Genomic DNA, 16,415 nt, shown 5'->3' on the forward strand with positions numbered 1-16,415 from the left:
TGTGTGTGTGTGTGTGTGTGTGGAGGGCCACTGGACGGGGGCCCGCTCGGGTTCTGGCCATCTCTTCTCCCATTTTAGTGGAATTGAGGGTGGTGGGACACGCAGGCGCAGTGGGTCCCGGTCGCGGGAGGTGGCATTTCGGAGAGGCCCCTGGGCTTCAGTGCGCAGGCGCAGACCGGGCGAGGCCTCCCTCCTGGTGGCTGGCTGCTGCGGCTGCGCTGTCCCCTGGCCCCGCCAACGGCCCCCTGGATCACTGGTTACATCAGCCATCCAGGAGCAGGGTTACGGGGCGATTGGGGACCAGGCAGAGTCGGTAACTCTGAATGGGTAATGAGGCTGAGGGGGTCCCCTGCCAGGGGCTAGGGGACGAGGCTGCCCGAAATGATGGTCTTTTGCTATTGGGGAGGTGATGTGCTGAGGTGGAATTTCCACATCTGGGCGCCTTGAGTTTCTGTCTTTGCCTCTGGGATGGGTTATGGGGCACAAGATGCTGGAGCATCGGTCATTTGGAAGCATACACCTCTCTGCCCTATGGAGGGAGTGAGGGGCTTGTGATGGTCCTTTAGAACAATGACAACTATTGTTGACTGCAGTCTTTATTTTGCTGGCATTTGGAGGCAGTGTATTTACTGCCTCTTGATGCCTGCTCCTCTTTTCCTCGAAGGTGAGAGTGTGAGCATCTTGTTATACGTGCCATGGCCAGACTTGACACCGTATCTTGGTGTGGGTGCTAGGATGCCAGGCCCTTTGAACTGAATGGTGTGAAGGGGAGAACTACACAGATTAAAATGACTTGTTTCTGGATTCTTTCCTTTATAGGGGACAGAGCACAGGAAAGGGACCCCCACAGTCACCGGTGAGTGCCTCCCCCTAAGATACCAACCAATCAAACTCACTGCCACTGAGTCGGTGCCGACTCAGGGACCCTCTAAGACTGCCCCTTGGGTTTCTGAAACTTATCTGCTAACCGGAGTAGAAAGCTTTGGCCTCCTCTCCCCTTCCCCCCTCCAAGACCTGAAAGCCTTATCACTGGCTGTGTGTTAGGGTAGCACATGGGCTGAGAGCAACAGAAGATCCTGTAGGCACAAGGCAAGGGTGAGTGGAGGCTAGGCATTTAAAAGGAAAATCAGGTGTTGACAGGCCATTTCTTATTTCTCTGCCCTGTCACAAACAGGTTTTTGAAGGTGTCTACAACAATTCCAGAATGTTGCATTTCCTTACAGCAGTTGTGGTAAGTGGGTAGCTAAGCCCCTGCCTGTGTGAGAACGTCTTGCCCTAGTTTGCTGTAGCCGTGCTGCTCTTCTTAATATCGTGCAGGGCTCTACTTGTGATGTCAAGGTGAAAAACGGCACCACCTATGAAGGCATCTTCAAGACGCTGAGCTCCAAGGTCAGTCTGCGCAAATGGGCTTCTTTGGAGAGTTGCATGGAGGGATGAGAATGAGGTAGACTTATTGAGGGGATGAATTGATGGCACTGGACAGCTTCCCATTTCTGTGGACTGTGGCAGGGTAACACCACGAGCAGCAGAAGACATGATCTAGACAAATGTGGGTGATTTTAGTACTAAATGCATACGTTTCTAACATGTAAATGTGAGGGTTTCATGAAGTGGCGTGGCTAGTGTTGAGAAAGCGGCATATGTGAGAGTATTGAGGCAAGTGAGGAAAAGATCTTATTTTTGCTTCCGCTTATCTCCACACTGACCCGTGGGCCTTGGGGACTGGGGCTCTTGTAGTTTGAACTAGCAGTCGATGCCGTGCACCGGAAAGCATCTGAGCCAGCAGGTGGCCCTCGGCGGGAAGACATCGTGGACACCATGGTGTTTAAGCCAAGTGATGTCATGCTAGTCCATTTTCGAAATGTTGACTTCAATTATGCTACTAAAGGTATTGTTCTGGACTGTGACCCCCCATTCTGTGTTCCGGGGCTAGTGTGTGGGAGAGGGAATGGCCTTCAGCTTTGTGCTTTCGTCACTGCTTTTTTTTGTTTCTGAGGGAGATGGCTAGTGTTGGGTTTTTCTTCTTGAAGGTGTGTCTTGATTTCTAAGACAGAATGAGGTGAGTTCTGAGCTATGTTGTGGTTCTTCCCATCTTCCCTTCTTAGTCTTCAGCAGCTCCTTGTTCATTTTGAACTATTAAGATGAGTTCTTTCACGATGCCTCCCCCAACCCCAGCACACAGCCCAAAAGAGAGTTTAGAGCTGGGTTTTCTTAAGCTTTTTCCCTTTGCTCCTGAGCTACTTGAAGTAGTGGGAGGATCTGAAGGGTCACATGCTCTCCTGATTGTCGGACCTGCCCTACAGACAAATTCACTGACTCTGCCATCGCCATGAGCTCCAAGGTGAACGGAGAGCATAAAGAGAAGGTGCTGCAGCGCTGGGAGGGGGGCGACAGCAACAGCGATGACTACGACCTGGAGTCTGACATGGTACAGTTGGGTGACTGTGTGTCGTCGTCATCCCTCCCGTTACCCAGGGCGTGGGGACCCTGCTGCCAGAGTGTGGATTGTGGGCAATGGGGTCCTTCTCTGGGAAGGGAGAGGAAAACCCTCTATGTTGCCTGTTTGAGTGTGACAGGAAGCTCTCCAAAGGACGTGTTCCCACTGTGTGGTCACAGATATTAATATTTGTTTTAAATCACCTTTTCAAACAAGTTGGTGAGGGTGAGTGCCTCTGTCCATTGTAAAAGCCGCTATTTTGATGAGCTTGGTATTTCTCTGGCTGAAGTTTCATACTTCAACATCTCGTATGTGCACACTTTTGAGAGTGCCTTTGTAACATTTAAGTTGCACATAATTTATTTCTCATTACCCGTCTTTGAAGTTTTTACCCTGATGGGTAAATCTCATTAGTGTATGGCTTTTTGAGGCCATGTGGCGCTCTTGTTCACGTATGTGCAAGCTAATGGCGACACAGTCGGTGGTCCTGCCCCTGACCACTGCAGTAAAGCAGCAGGTCACATGGACCCTTTCCCTGTGTGTGTCAGAGTTAGGTGTGCATCACACTGTAGTGTTTGAGCATGCAGCCCCATTACAAGAGCATCTGGAATACCGTGAGAATTGCTAACATGTTTCCAGAGCACGTGCTGTTGGGAAACTGGCACCAGTACATGGGCTGGCTCCACAGGGTCGCCACGGTCTCCGTTCGCCTTAAACAGTGCAGTGAAATGAAGCCTGCCTGTCCATATGTGTGCACACCGAGCTTGACCCTGGCTGATCAGGAGTTGCGGTCATTCCTGTGTTGTTAAGCATGCAGTGTTGAACTTGCAGTGTCCTTCTGGCCACGTGGACCAGAACTCTTGGAGTAAAAAGCTAGAAATGAATTTCTGTCTGAGGACTTTACTAGTTTTTCTAGTTGTTGCCATTCCACGCATCCTTTGGTGGCGGTGATGCCGAGTCACGTCAGCGTATTTCTTTCTCTACTCGGGTTGCACCTTGTAAAATGTTCCAGTTGAGAGTAGAAAGATACGACTCGTTCCTGTTGCTTTCCTACCCGGGTTTTAACCCACCAATCCCCTTTCTCCTGATCAGTCCAATGGATGGGACCCCAATGAGATGTTCAAGTTCAATGAAGAAAACTATGGTGTAAAGACCACCTATGATAGCAGTCTCTCCTCCTACACGTGAGTATCTCTGGACTTCCCAGGCAATGCAGTCTGCATTGGGGGGGCGGGGGCGAGGGGGCTGTAACAGGCTGAGGCAACAGTCTCAGTTTTTCAGGGGGCCCAGGTTGCCGTCCCTCGCTCCGGGTCTGCTTTGCGAACTCCTCTTTCGAAGGTTCTCGCTAACCTCTTCCTAATCCAGGTCACCCAATGGGTAGAATTCCCTCCTTCCTTGTCCGTCCACTTTTCCTTGGCATGTGAAACCTCCAGATCTGTGTTTGTTGGGAAACATCTCTCAGGCTTGGGGGTATACCTTGGTGCAGGGCAACACCCTAGTGGGGGACACCTATTCACTATGTGCCTGAACTGGGAGCTGGGAGGACAAGGACTAAAAGAACCATTTCTCTTTCCCTTCGTATCCCTCTGCATCGTCACGGGATGGTGGTGGCTTGTGTGGATTCTCTCAGGGTGCCTTTAGAGAAGGACAACTCAGAAGAGTTTCGCCAGCGGGAACTCCGAGCCGCCCAGCTAGCCCGAGAGATTGAATCGAGCCCCCAGTACCGCCTGCGGATCGCCATGGAGAACGATGATGGGCGCACTGAGGAGGAGAAGCACAGTGCGGTCCAGCGGCAGAGCCCGGGCCGGGAGAGCCCCAGCCTGGCATCTAGGTAACGCTGGGCACAGCCAGCAACTGCTCACAGCCGTATGGGAGCATGTCCCCATTATGTTTGTGCTCACGTCGTGTGATGAGTCTAGTGTTAGAAGCTGAGAGGAGCTCATCTGTTCAGCGACAGCTGTGGTTTGGGGGTGGGGTTGTCCCTCGGGATTCTGGCAGAGGTAGTTTCTCTTTTTTCCTTTGCGCCCATGAGTAGTCCTTTTTTGTCACCTTACAAAATGAACTCAAAGTTCGGTAATGCTCTCGTTCTCGTGGAAAGCTGCGTCCTGGACTACTCTGGCATTGTCTTTGTCATAGGTAGAATAATGGGACACTGGCCAGACAGGATGGCTAGAGGCCGTGACCCTTAGGAGAAGCGGGATAGTGAACACTGTGTGGTGGGGTAGGCCTCATAAGAACTCTGGGAATGGCTTTGCGGGTTGCCTGGCTGGCCTTCATTGAATGCTCTCCCCAGGGAAGGCAAATACATCCCTCTGCCCCAGCGAGTCCGGGAAGGTCCCCGGGGAGGTGTTCGATGTAGCAGTTCCCGGGGTGGCCGGCCTGGCCTTAGCTCTTTGCCACCTCGTGGTCCTCACCATCTTGACAACAGCAGCCCTGGGCCAGGCTCTGAGGCGAGGGGAATCAATGGAGGTGAGTTGTGGAGCAGGCTTGTTGGAGGCTGAAGGGGAGGGACTGGGAGATGGGCAGGGGAGGTAGAATTGAAAAGTTAGGTTAGCCGCAATGGTGGTGATATGCTTATCGTTTCTTTTATCCTAACTTTTTTTGGGGGGGAAAAAACAGGCCCTTCCCGAATGTCCCCAAAGGCACAGCGGCCTCTGAGAGGGGCCAAGACTCTGTCTTCACCCAGCAGTCGGCCTCCTGGAGAAGCTTCTGTTCCACCTCCTCCTGCAGGTAAAGCGTCACTGAAGTTGGGTTAAAGCTAGGTGGGTAAACATTTGTAGAGGATGCGAAGATGCCAGTTGGTGAATGCTGGGCAGGAGGGAGACATTACTGGTGATGATGTGCTGGGGTGGTGGGGGTTGGGTAAGACTTTTTCTCTAGTGTAGGAATCCCAACTGGGGGTCATGTTTGTCTGTCTGGCAGCTGTCTTTTGTTTTAAGTTGGCTTAAATGCCAACAGTTTAAAATCAGAATGCTTTTTTGAGATGTCAAGGCTCTTGCCAACACTGAGCCTGCCTTGCTGCATCGCTCCTGTTGACTGGGATGGAGACATAACTGCTCCATTAAGCTGACAGGGTGCCCAGAAGGCTGTTTCCGCCGTGTGTGTTACCTGCCTTGCCATTCCATATTTGTACGCAGACCTCCTCTTTTCACTTGTGGTGGTAGCAACTTACCGTATGTACTCAAGTATAAGCCGTCCCGAATATCAGCCGAGGCACCTAATTTTACAACAAAAACTGCATTAAAGATGTTCTGAAAAACTTGGTTTATACACGAGTACATAACAGAAGTTAGCACCCTGTACCCATTGCTTATCCGGTGGTTACGAACAGTAACCATTGTATAGCTCTCCCTTTTCTTCCAGTGGGCCGGATGTACCCCCCTCGCTCTCCCAAATCTGCCACCCCTGCTCCAGTCTCAGCTTCCTGTCCTGAGCCTCCCATTGGCTCGGCAGTGCCAACTTCTTCAGCTCCCGCCCCCGTGACATCATCGGTGGTGGATCCTGGAGTGGGCTCCATTTCCCCAGCTTCTCCAAAGATCACTCTGGCCCCAGCAGATGGTAAGGACTAGGTGGCTGGGGCTTGTGGGCAGTAGGAAGTGTTGTTCTGGATAGAAGAACCTTCAGGTCTGTCTGTCTGTCTGTCTCTCCCGGCTCAGTGAAAGAACTCCCGACCAAGGAACCTGGGAGAAATCTTGAGCCCCAGGAGCTGGCCCGGATAGCTGGGAAAGGTAAGCTGTTTTGTTTTTGTTTTGTCTCCCACCCACTCACCCAGCTCTAATGCCAGAGGTAAGGGAGGGGCCGTTTATTTGTTTCAGTTAGTGAAGTTATTTAAATTGAGAAGCAGACACTCCCGGCCCCTTTGATCCTTGTTTGCTGGGTGGGTTTTTGTTTCAATTCCACAGAGTCCTCTTCTCCTGATTGCTTGGTGCTCTGGGCTGTAGCAGTGTGCAGTCAGCCATCTCTGAGGAGGAGATGGCTAATTTCCCTTTTCCCATTTTCTTGTAGTCCCTGGCCTGCAGAATGAACAAAAACGATTCCAACTGGAAGAACTGAGGAAGTTTGGGGCCCAGTTTAAGGTGAGAGCTGGAAGTTTGGGGTGTGGAGAGCTTATGTGCACAGGGGAGGACTCACTAGTTATTCCAACGAGATGAGGCTCGAGTAAGGAGCAAGGCAGCAGGAGCTGATGTCTGGACCAGAAACAGGTACTGGATGTGTTCTTCTCATTCCAGCTGCAGTCCAGTAGCTCCCCTGAGACAAGTCTGGATCCCTTTCCTTCCCGGATCATAAAAGAAGAGGCCAAGGGGAAGGAGAAGGAGATGGATGGCCTCTTGGCTTCAGAACCCATGGGGTCCCCAGTCCCCTCCAAGATAGACTCAGTGTCAGATAAAGAGGAGAAACCACCCCTGCCCCCTGCAGGAGGCCCCGAGGGACCGGAGCATCCCCTACCATCTTGTTCGAGCCAGACAGGCAGCCCCCCAGTGGGCCTCATCAAGGGTGACGACAAGGACGAGGGCCCTGTTGCTGAGTGAGTGTTGGAGAGTGGGTGGGTGCCCCGAGGGAAGAAGGCTAGGCCATGAGGCATTTACTCTCTGCTCTCTTGCAGACAAGTAAAGAAGTCGACACTGAACCCTAATGCCAAGGAGTTCAACCCAGCAAAACCTCTGCTCTCTGTGGTGAGACAGGGCGAGGCTTTGGTTTCTACGAGGGCGACTTGGGCGCGGGCTAGGGTTACTCACCAGCCAGTAAGAGGAGGCAGTGGGAAAACAGGGTGGCATAGCAGTAGTTGGGGGGAAGTAGAGACTTCTCCATCTCTGGGGTAGCCAGAGGTCTTGGTGTGCCTGCCCGGTAATGGCAGCTTTCTCTGGGCTAACAGTTTGGTTCAGGAAGTAGTTCAGTGTGAAACTGTTCTGAGTGCAGGCATCATTCGGGCAGATGCACTGGGCTTGAGTCCCAGCATTTATAGACTCGATGGTCCTCTGGCTCCTGCCCTTGCCCAAAAGGAGCTCTAAAAAGTCAAAACCACATTCCTCTTTGTTTCTCACAGAATAAATCCACCAGTACCCCAACCTCCCCGGGCCCCCGAACCCATTCAACTCCTTCCATCCCGGTGCTGACCACAGGCCAGAGTGGCTTATATAGCCCCCAGTACATCTCCTACATACCTCAGATCCACATGGGGCCAGCCGTGCAGGTGAGAGGCTGGTTGGGCCCAGGGTAGGGGGTTGGGGCTGAGAGGGACTGGTTAGGGACCGCCTCAGGCTTATGGGCAGGCCGCTTGGCCTCATGGTACCCCTTCTCTCCAGGCACCTCAGATGTATCCATATCCTGTGTCCAACTCTGTGCCTGGGCAGCAGGGCAAGTACCGGGGCGCCAAAGGTGAGCGGGTCCGGGGGGGCGCAGGGGGGGGAGGCTGCCCATGCCTCCTGGCAGATGAAGCTGAAGCTCTGTGATATTTTCTATCCCCCAACCCTCAGGCTCCCTGCCCCCCCAGCGCTCGGACCAGCATCAGCCCGCCTCAGCCCCGCCGATGATGCAGGCCGCAGCTGCTGCCGGCCCACCTCTGGTGGCCGCCACACCCTACTCTTCCTATATCCCCTACAACCCACAGCAGTTCCCAGGCCAGCCGGCCATGATGCAACCCATGGCTCATTACCCCTCCCAGGTAACGGCCTTGGAGGGCAGTGTGTGTGTGTGGGGGGGGCCCGAGGGCCCCGACGGCCCCGACATGACACACACACAAAGGCAGTGTTGTGCATGGTGTCGGCCAGCTGGGCCACTGCTGGCACCCCTAACAGTCCTTAAATATCTGAGCTTTAGTTCCCTCCTCCTCAAGATGCAGCAACAATAGTATCCAGTTGGCAGAGCTAGGTGACTGGTCACAGCGGCTGTACCGCAGCCCAGGCCGTGCCGTGCACAGGGTGACCAGGCAGGACAACTCCACAGGCTCCTGATGTGCCAACTGGTGTCCTCTTGTCCGTCTCACAGCCAGTGTTTGCCCCCATGCTTCAAAGCAGCCCACGCATGCTGACGTCTGGGAGCCATGCCCAGGCCATCGTGTCGTCGTCCACCCCACAGTACCCTTCTGCGGAGCAGCCCACCCCCCAAGCCCTTTACGGTGAGCTCACGGGCCATCCCTTACCGCTGGGTGGGCCTCAGCCCACTGGTGCGCCGGGCCCTGACTCCTCGTTTGCTGCAGCCACTGTCCACCAGTCCTACCCACACCATGCCACGCAGCTCCACGCCCACCAGCCACAGCCGGCCACCACGCCTACCGGGAGCCAACCACAGTCCCAGCACGCGGCCCCGAGTCCCGTCCAGGTGCTTGCTCTGAGGGGGCGGGGGGGGGGGGGGCGGGCTGGAAGCTAGAGGGTTGAGGGTCAGTGGGTCGCCAGCCTGGGTTCTTGAGGATTGGCTGGTGCTCACCCTTCTCTCCTCGTGGCAGCACCAGGCGGGACAGGCTCCACACCTGGGCAGTGGACAGCCACAGCAGAATCTGTACCACCCAGGCGCCCTAACAGGCACGCCTCCTTCTCTGCCACCGGGACCTTCCGCCCAGTCCCCTCAGAGCAGCTTCCCCCAGCCAGCCGCTGTGTATGCCATCCATGCCCACCAGCAGCTGCCCCACGGCTTCACCAACATGGCCCATGTCACCCAGGTAAGAGCCACCGGAGAGATGAGGGTTGTCTACAGGTTTGCGGGGGAATTCCAGGTCCTTCCTTCCCCCACAAACTCTGCACAGATGGATCTTGCTTCATGGGAGCAGGGGGTTGTCCGTTGTGCCCACCCCTGCCTCCCCACACCCCTGCCTCCCCACACCAGGTTTCTGAGCTTCCGATATTTTCCAGTTCCTTTCTCTTTGCAGGCCCATGTCCAAACTGGAATCACAGCAGCTCCGCCCCCTCACCCTGGGGCTCCCCACCCACCCCAGGTGATGCTGCTGCACCCACCCCAGAGTCATGGGGGGCCCCCCCAAGGCGCGGTGCCCCAGAGTGGGGTGCCTACACTCTCAGCTTCCACACCCTCACCCTACCCCTACATCGGACACCCCCAAGGTGAGCAGCCTGGCCAGGCGCCTGGATTTCCAGGAGGAGCCGATGACAGGATTCGTGAGTTCTCGTTAGCTGGGGGCATTTGGCATGGAAGAGCTGAGGGGCTGCAGGTGGGGCAGGATGCACGGGTTCTGGGCGGGGAGTGAGGGGTCTTGGAGGCAGGGCGCCCGCCGACCTGCACCTGTCTGTGAAGCATGTAGGGTGGGCAGAAGCCACAGCCGCCGCCGCCAGGGGCTTGCTCCTGGCTCTGTCCTTTGCTTCCCTCCGTCCTCGCTCAGTTGTGATCCAGCAGCCCCCCTCCCCACTGCCTCCCCAGCTCTCAGTGACCCCGACTGCCTCCTGACTTAGCCGAGGTAAGGTCAGCGCAGCAGACAGGGCCAGGCTGGGGTGGGGGGGGCTGAGCTGGGCACACAAGGAAGGGCTCTGGCTCACTGGGAACCAGCGATTGATCTGTGCTTCTGACAGCCCCCCCTGAGATGCCCTGAGGAGGCCGCTCCTCCCCACCCTGTCCCACCCCTACCCCCACCCCTCCCTGGACGGCATTGGATGGAGGGATGCTGCCAGGTTCTAATGCTCCTGCTCTCTTCTCTTCTCCCCTCCAACCAGTTCAATCTCATCCCTCCCAGCAGCTCCCCTTCCACCCCCCGGGGAACTGAAGATTGTCCTGGCAGCGACCTGAGACCTCCATGAGGAGGGAAGAGTGATCTATGTCTCTTCCCCCAGCAGCTCGGACCAGTCCCAGCCCCTGACCCCCTCCCCCTCTCCCCGCAGGGAAGCTGGGGAACGCCTGGCAAGCACCTTGAATGGGAGGGGCCTCAAAGTGGGCAGGGGCAGGGTCCAGTTGGGTGGGTGGGGTTCCTGCTCTGGCTTTGCCTGTTCCCACCCCATCTTGCCCTTCCATCCTCTCATCGCGCCCCTGCTGGAGACAGAAGATCTTTTATTTTCTATTATTTATAACCTCAAGACTTGGGCCCCCTGTTCTTCCCCCATTATCGAGTGACCTGCGTGAAAGACAGACAGATGCCCCACAGGATGGTTGGACAAGGACTTTTACTTTTTATTACATAAAAATATTTAAAAAAATAATAAAAAAATAAAATTTTAAACTAACTTAACCTGCCTGTCATCTTCTCTGTGGAGAGCAGGGCAGCACCACAGCCCTCAGTCCACCAAGGGGATGACCTAGAGGCTGGGGGCCAGGGTTCTGGAAGGCCAGGCAGAGCGGAGTGAGGCTCTCTATGGTATTGGCAATGCTTTGAGTGCTGGTCTTGACCCTCTCCTTCCATGTGGAAATGGCATCTGGATCCCAGATGGTCGTCACTGTAGGTGGTGTGAGGTTCTGGATGACCAGATCGCTCAGAGTGCATGGAATGTGTCTACCAAGGTGGGCCTGTCTTTAAGTCCCTCATGAGTTCTGCCTCTTCGTGAAGTGCCTCTGCTTTTAGCTGACTGACCTGCACTGGGTCTTGGGTATAGGTGAGCCCTCGAGATGGAGTTGTTAGTGAGGGAGACAGGAGAGAAGCCGGAGGTGGGGTGGGGGCCAGCACCACGTCGTTAAGGAGGCATTGGGATTGTGTTGCTGCTTTTACAAAATGTAGTCTTGCCCTTAGGGTTGTGAGGGGTAAGTTTTGGAAAGATGTGAGCTGTGCATTGGGCTGTTAATCTCAAAGTCTGGTTCAAAACCCGCTGCTCTGCAGATGAGGCTTTCTGCTCCCATTACAGATGGGACGACCTTGGAAAGCCAGCCACCAGGGCAAGGTCACTGGGCATTGGACTTGATGCCGGCAGTGAAGGTGTTTTTTTTTTTTTTGGGGGGGGTGTTGTATTTCATTTGAGAACAAAGTTGGAGAAAGCGGCTGAGACCAGGGCAGAAAGGTTCAAGATCGAAGACCTTGTTTCGGGGTGTGAGTGTTGGAGACTTGACAAGTGGGGGGAGTAGAAGGGGACAGAAGGGTCTCAACAAAATGAGAAGTGAAGACAGCGATGTGGCTCCTAAAACCTGGCAGGATTAGTCGGGGTTCCTAGGTGGAAGATTTTGGCGGGGGGCTTAGGGTGTCTGAAGTGCAGACTGAGATCAGGAGAGAACATTGGCCAGTGTTCCCGAGTTCTCCAGACCCCTAAGAATTGCATTTAGGTAACATTCCGAAGTCGGAGTCACCGTGGGGGGGTGTGTGTGTTGTGTACCTTGTCCTATCCTTGATGAGACCCACTTTCCCCTGGACACCCGTGAAAGCAAACTCACCCTGCTGAGAACAAGCCTTTGTGCAAAGTTCTTACATGTTCATGTCAAATTCTTTCCCTGCAGTTGCAAATCAAATGACCTCAAACTGGCTCCACGCCACCCGCCTCTGGTCTGTGGATGATTCTGGGCATGGCCAACAACACTTGAAAAGGGTACTCATGCATCGGCTATTTGGAATCTGTCCTGGTCATTTCGCATGCTTTGTCTGCCAGCACCTCACTCCCTGCACATTTGATGGAACAGCCGCTTCCTTTTAAATCCCAGTAAATGTTGAAATGTTGCACCGGAGTCAGGGCGCAGCAGTGAGTGACCATCGGGTAACCAGCCGTAGGCACCACTGGAACTGGCCGCAGTGATGAGAGCTGATGTTCTGGGAGAGTCATTCCCCAGCCGGAGAATTGTAGGGGGCAGCTTGAAATTAACTGGCGAACAACTGGAGGAGGAAATGGGTTTGGCAACTGAGCTGACCTAACCCAAACTGGCTCAGGTTCGTTCCCGAGCTTCCATCCTTATCCTGGAATGTGTTACTAGATGATCCCGTTTGCTGGGCTAACTTTCTCTTCTGGCTTTTCTCCATGAGTAAACACTGCACCCACCGCTGCCAAGATGACCCTGGTTCAAGGCGACCTACACACTAACTGTCGGGGGCTTCCAGGGCTAATCTTTCCGGAAGCTGCCACATCTCCCTGAGAAGTAACTCATGGATTCAATCCGCCAACCAAAAGTTGAGCATTGACATTGTGAGCGCTAGCCTCTCCCACCCACATACTCGATCACAATGACAGCATCCCTGGCTCCTTGGAATTCTCGTTTACAGGAAGGACACAACGCACAGGCTAGGCTTCTATTCACAGAACAGTTTATTGGCCTGCTCGTACTGGGTGGCCATTCCTTGGGAACAGGGGAAGTCAGTCAAGCTCTTCTCCTGGGTTGCCAAGGGCTGGCTGCAGGGGCAGAAGGGGACACTGGCCAGGGCAACGCTGAAGCAGATCTCTGAGCAGAGGGCCATAGACTCAACTCCACTTGATGTTCTTGTCCTCCTCCGTTAAGGCCTGGGTGTCAGTGACCAGGCCAGTGCCAATGGTCCGGTTCCCGTCTCGCAGGGTGAACCGCTGACCCTTTTCTAGGATCATTGGCTGCCTCAGAATCAGGGTGAGCTTCAAGTCCTCCCCTGGCATGGCAAGCTCCTGGAAGGAGACAAAAAGGGATTCTGTCGCATGTGTGACCTTGTGCACCTCACCTGCTGGCTACTGAGAAAACACTCCTAGAAGGACCTCTCCGGGCGCCGATTGTATCTAGGGACCATTTGGGCCCAGCTATCAGGCAGATTCAGCAACATGCAAAGGCCAGAGAGGGAGAATGGGACAGGTGGGCACGGGGCCCTGCAGGTTTTCTCCGAGCCTTCCTCTACTGCTCTGAAAGGTGGAAAAACCAGCCTACCCTGGGAGAGGGCAGCCTGCTTGGTCATGAACATAGAGGGGCAGTGGAAAGGAGGAAGACCCTCGACCAGGTGGGCCAACAGTGTGAATATGGCCCAGCCCAGGTGGTGCTTCCTTCTGTTGTGCACTATGGGTTGGAACCGACCGACTAGATGGCACCCAACACCCTATGAAATCATTTGGAAGAGAATTGCTTTTAACCCATTTCTGATGTACTAAGACTCTTGTCCACCAGAGGAGAACCTCCCACCTACTAGTTTCACCTACATCACCAGCTAGTCCCTGGCTGACCCAAGGAAATCGTCACACACCGTTGTCACGTGAGACCTGGGGAATGCTCATTATGACTCCTTCATGCTTCCCTGTACCCACGTACCTTCCCGGGGGGCAAGAGGATACGGCAGGCCATGTCCCAAGTCAGGGAGAACATGACAGGCATGAAGTGGGACACGAAAGGCTTGTGACGACCCCCTTCTTCCTTGCTGAGAATGTAAACCTGGAAGGGGTGGGGGGGGACCACAAGGAGAGCTGGAGACACTGTTGCTACAAAGGAGTCAGCCTTGGCCCTGCCCACCATCACCCGGAGCCCTCACCTGGGCCTCCACCTTCTGGTGGGGCTGGACGGAACCTGGCTTGGCCATGACCAGGCCCCGCCTCAGGTCCTCGCGTTTCAAGCCTCGGACCAGAGCCCCAAGGTTGTCACCCGCCTCTGCCCTGTCCAGGCTCTTATGGAACATCTCAATGCCTTGTGGGGAGGGGAGAGAAGGGAGGCTCAGAAAGGTGAAAGGTCACCCTGGATGAAGTCCCTGGGGCCCAAGGCTTCCTGTACCTGTCACCACAGTGCGGATGTTCTTGCTGTGTCCCAGGAACTCACACTCATCGCCCTTCTTCAAGATGCCCTGCTCCAGTGTACCTGTCACCACCGTGCCCCGGCCTGGGAAGGAGCAGAGGACATGAGCAGCCCTGGGCTGGGCTGGGCTACCATGGGGAGCAGGGGGTGCCAACAAGCACGGTCCGCTCCTCACCCGGGATAGAGTAAATGGATTCGACGGGCAACAGGAAAGGCTTCTCCAGGTCCCGAGTGGGCACCGGGATGTGGGTGTCCACAGCGTCCAGCAGCTTCTGCACTGACTTCAGGCCCAGCTCGGGGTCCCGTTGCTGTGGGGGAAGACAGGACTCTGAAAATTCCCATTCTGTTCTGTTTACTTATCAAGCGCCAGCCCTTCCGTGGCCTCAGAGCAGAGCTCTGCATGCCCATCTGCCTCCCCCTCCCCTCACCTCGAGGGCACAGAGGGCAGAGCCTATGATCACTGGGATCTCCTCTCCTTTGTAGCCAAACTCCGTGAGCAGTTCCCGGATTTCCAGCTCCACCAGCTCCACCATCTCGGAGTCTTGCACCGCGTCCGCCTTGTTCACGTACACGACGATGTGCTCCACCCCAATCTGGCCGTGAGGACATACCGAGGGATGGTATCCGGAGTGGCCTGACGCCCCCCTCTCCCTTTCCACCCCTCCCAGGCTCGGAATACCTGTTTGGCCAGGAGTAAGTGCTCTCGGGTCTGGGGCATGGGGCCGTCATTGGCTGCCACCACCAGGATGCAGCCATCCAGGGGAGCAGCACCCGTGATCATATTCTGGGTTGGGGAAGGAGAGGGCACACTCAGCCTAGTTCAAGGGCCCCCTCGGTTCTTTATCTACCTGGCCCTCAGCACAGTGAGTGAGAACCTAGACTCCCATCTGCCTTCCCTGGCACCGCCCACTGAAGTGGTCCAGGGCACAAAATGCATCAGCTCAAATTCCTACATTCAGTTAATCTCCAGCACCTTAACACACACACACCCACATCTACCCCACACCCCCGCACACCCAGCATTTGTCCCGGCAAAAGGCAGCCCCTGGTCCTCTCCCAGAAGGTCCTGAGAGCCTCACCTTCACATAATCGGCATGGCCTGGGCAGTCTGTGTGGGCGTAGTGGCGGGAGGCGGTGCTGTACTCCACATGCGCCGCATTGATCGTGATGCCCCGGGCTCGCTCTTCCGGGGCATTGTCGATCTCTTCATATTTCTTAAACTGGGCTCCGCCGCCCTCCGCTAAAACTGGAGGGCAAAGAACACACCCCTAGGCTAAAGTTCCGTGTAACTTTGGCCACACCCCTGCGCCTCTCCCACCTAAACACAGCCGGGAGGCTAAAAACTCCAGAGCGCCTGCCCCTCTAACAGCTAACCTCTCGCAGCGCTAACTTTGGGTCGGGAAGAGTCAGGGACCTCGAAGGCCACTCAGGGTCCTCCCAATCCACGCATCATAGGTAGTTGATGTTTTGGGCAAATCGACATCTTCCTCCTGCCCAGGTTCTGGTCCCCAAGGCCACACCCATCCAGCAGCCAGTCAGCGCCCCACATCCCGAGCTCCAGGACCTGCCCCCACCCCATGCCCGCTTACTCTTGGTGATGGCCGCTGTCAGCGTGGTTTTGCCGTGATCCACATGGCCGATGGTACCCACGTTCACGTGGGGCTTGTCGCGTACATAGGTCTTCTTCGCCTCCACGGCCAAACCGCGGCACCAGGGCGGCAGCGTCCGGGCCTTGGGCGGCCGCAGCAGACCCTGCAGTCGTGGGGTCGGCTTGGCGCCGAGACCTGCAGGGACAGACGCTTGGGGTCAGGGTGCGGGCCGGAACCCGGCCACCCAGGCGCACTCTGCGTGTCCGCACGCCACCGCCCTCCGCGCCCCTCACCGCAGAAGCGGGGCGTCGCGCGCAGCAGGGTCGCGGCCGCCATTACGGTGGTGCAGGCGCCCCGGGGACCGCGGACCGGCAGCCTGCGCGTGCAGCAGGGGAAGGGCACGTCGGGCTGGAAGCCACTTCCGCCGGAAGTGAGGACCAAGAGGGCAACCCTGGGCGCCTCTAGCCACCGGTTTCCATGGCCGTTTCGGCCGACTTCCGGGCGCGAGGCGGAGGACTGGGGAGAAAGTGCTGGTGGCCCGGGCCGGCCGGCACTTTCCCCCACTGGCGCCCTGGCCCCGCGGGCAGCGGAACTGCACCCGGATCTAAGGTGGCGCCGCGGGGAGATCGTCCCAGGATGCCCCGGCGCCCCGGGGGCTCCCGGGCGCCTGCTTGGGCCGGGGGCCTCGGGTGGGTCTGCGCCGGGCCCAGAGGGCCCAGGCCTGGAGAGAGCAACGCCCGGGCTCACGGCAGAGGGCCCGCCCGCACTCCCTGGATTCCCACCCAGCGCGCCCCTCTGGAGGCGGGATC

The 16,415-nt window shown here is 56.1% G+C and overlaps 2 protein-coding genes across 2 annotated transcripts in view; one reads left to right on the forward strand and one right to left on the reverse strand.

The window, feature by feature from the left end:
• ATXN2L (ataxin 2 like) overlaps positions 1-10,601 on the forward strand; it is a 12,546-nt gene extending 1,945 nt beyond the window's left edge. Inside the window, exons 2-25 of the mRNA XM_045284920.1 lie at positions 79-327; positions 820-856; positions 1,175-1,231; positions 1,318-1,389; positions 1,738-1,888; positions 2,304-2,428; positions 3,530-3,621; positions 4,068-4,268; positions 4,731-4,906; positions 5,057-5,167; positions 5,801-5,995; positions 6,094-6,165; positions 6,443-6,513; positions 6,667-6,962; positions 7,041-7,110; positions 7,482-7,628; positions 7,741-7,813; positions 7,912-8,099; positions 8,423-8,552; positions 8,634-8,755; positions 8,880-9,092; positions 9,300-9,489; positions 9,803-9,839; positions 10,093-10,601. Of these exons, the coding sequence (XP_045140855.1) occupies positions 79-327; positions 820-856; positions 1,175-1,231; positions 1,318-1,389; positions 1,738-1,888; positions 2,304-2,428; positions 3,530-3,621; positions 4,068-4,268; positions 4,731-4,906; positions 5,057-5,167; positions 5,801-5,995; positions 6,094-6,165; positions 6,443-6,513; positions 6,667-6,962; positions 7,041-7,110; positions 7,482-7,628; positions 7,741-7,813; positions 7,912-8,099; positions 8,423-8,552; positions 8,634-8,755; positions 8,880-9,092; positions 9,300-9,489; positions 9,803-9,834 (3,070 nt within the window). The 3' untranslated portion in view covers positions 9,835-9,839; positions 10,093-10,601. The remainder of the gene's footprint in view (positions 1-78; positions 328-819; positions 857-1,174; positions 1,232-1,317; positions 1,390-1,737; positions 1,889-2,303; positions 2,429-3,529; positions 3,622-4,067; positions 4,269-4,730; positions 4,907-5,056; positions 5,168-5,800; positions 5,996-6,093; positions 6,166-6,442; positions 6,514-6,666; positions 6,963-7,040; positions 7,111-7,481; positions 7,629-7,740; positions 7,814-7,911; positions 8,100-8,422; positions 8,553-8,633; positions 8,756-8,879; positions 9,093-9,299; positions 9,490-9,802; positions 9,840-10,092) is intronic.
• Positions 10,602-12,570: 1,969 nt separating this feature from the next.
• Positions 12,571-15,957, reverse strand: TUFM (Tu translation elongation factor, mitochondrial). Its single transcript, XM_004705695.2, has 10 exons — positions 15,900-15,957; positions 15,607-15,801; positions 15,097-15,263; positions 14,697-14,801; positions 14,446-14,610; positions 14,193-14,325; positions 13,997-14,101; positions 13,761-13,912; positions 13,544-13,663; positions 12,571-12,915 (listed from the first exon to the last, which is right to left on the reverse strand). The coding sequence occupies exons 1-10, from the start codon at positions 15,940-15,942 to the stop codon at positions 12,742-12,744; spliced, it is 1,359 nt and encodes a 452-aa protein (XP_004705752.1). The 5' UTR covers positions 15,943-15,957; the 3' UTR covers positions 12,571-12,741.
• Between the last annotated feature and the right edge of the window lie 458 nt (positions 15,958-16,415).

The sequence above is a fragment of the Echinops telfairi genome, unplaced genomic scaffold, assembly GCF_000313985.2.
Source record: "Echinops telfairi isolate 266 unplaced genomic scaffold, ASM31398v2 ScPeMD7_5;HRSCAF=22, whole genome shotgun sequence".
Taxonomy (NCBI): domain Eukaryota; kingdom Metazoa; phylum Chordata; class Mammalia; order Afrosoricida; family Tenrecidae; genus Echinops; species Echinops telfairi.

Bases quoted from the DNA above. Each gene is read 5' to 3' on its own strand.
- TUFM (XM_004705695.2), bottom strand. From the start codon at position 15,942: ATGGCGGCCGCGACCCTGCTGCGCGCGACGCCCCGCTTCTGCG. The intron at 13,913-13,996 runs GTACAGGAAGCC...CCTCCCCACAAG, and splicing joins CATCCGCACTGTGGTGACAG to GCATTGAGATGTTCCATAAG. The intron at 12,916-13,543 runs GTACGTGGGTAC...GTCTCCTTCCAG, and splicing joins TCCTCTTGCCCCCCGGGAAG to GAGCTTGCCATGCCAGGGGA.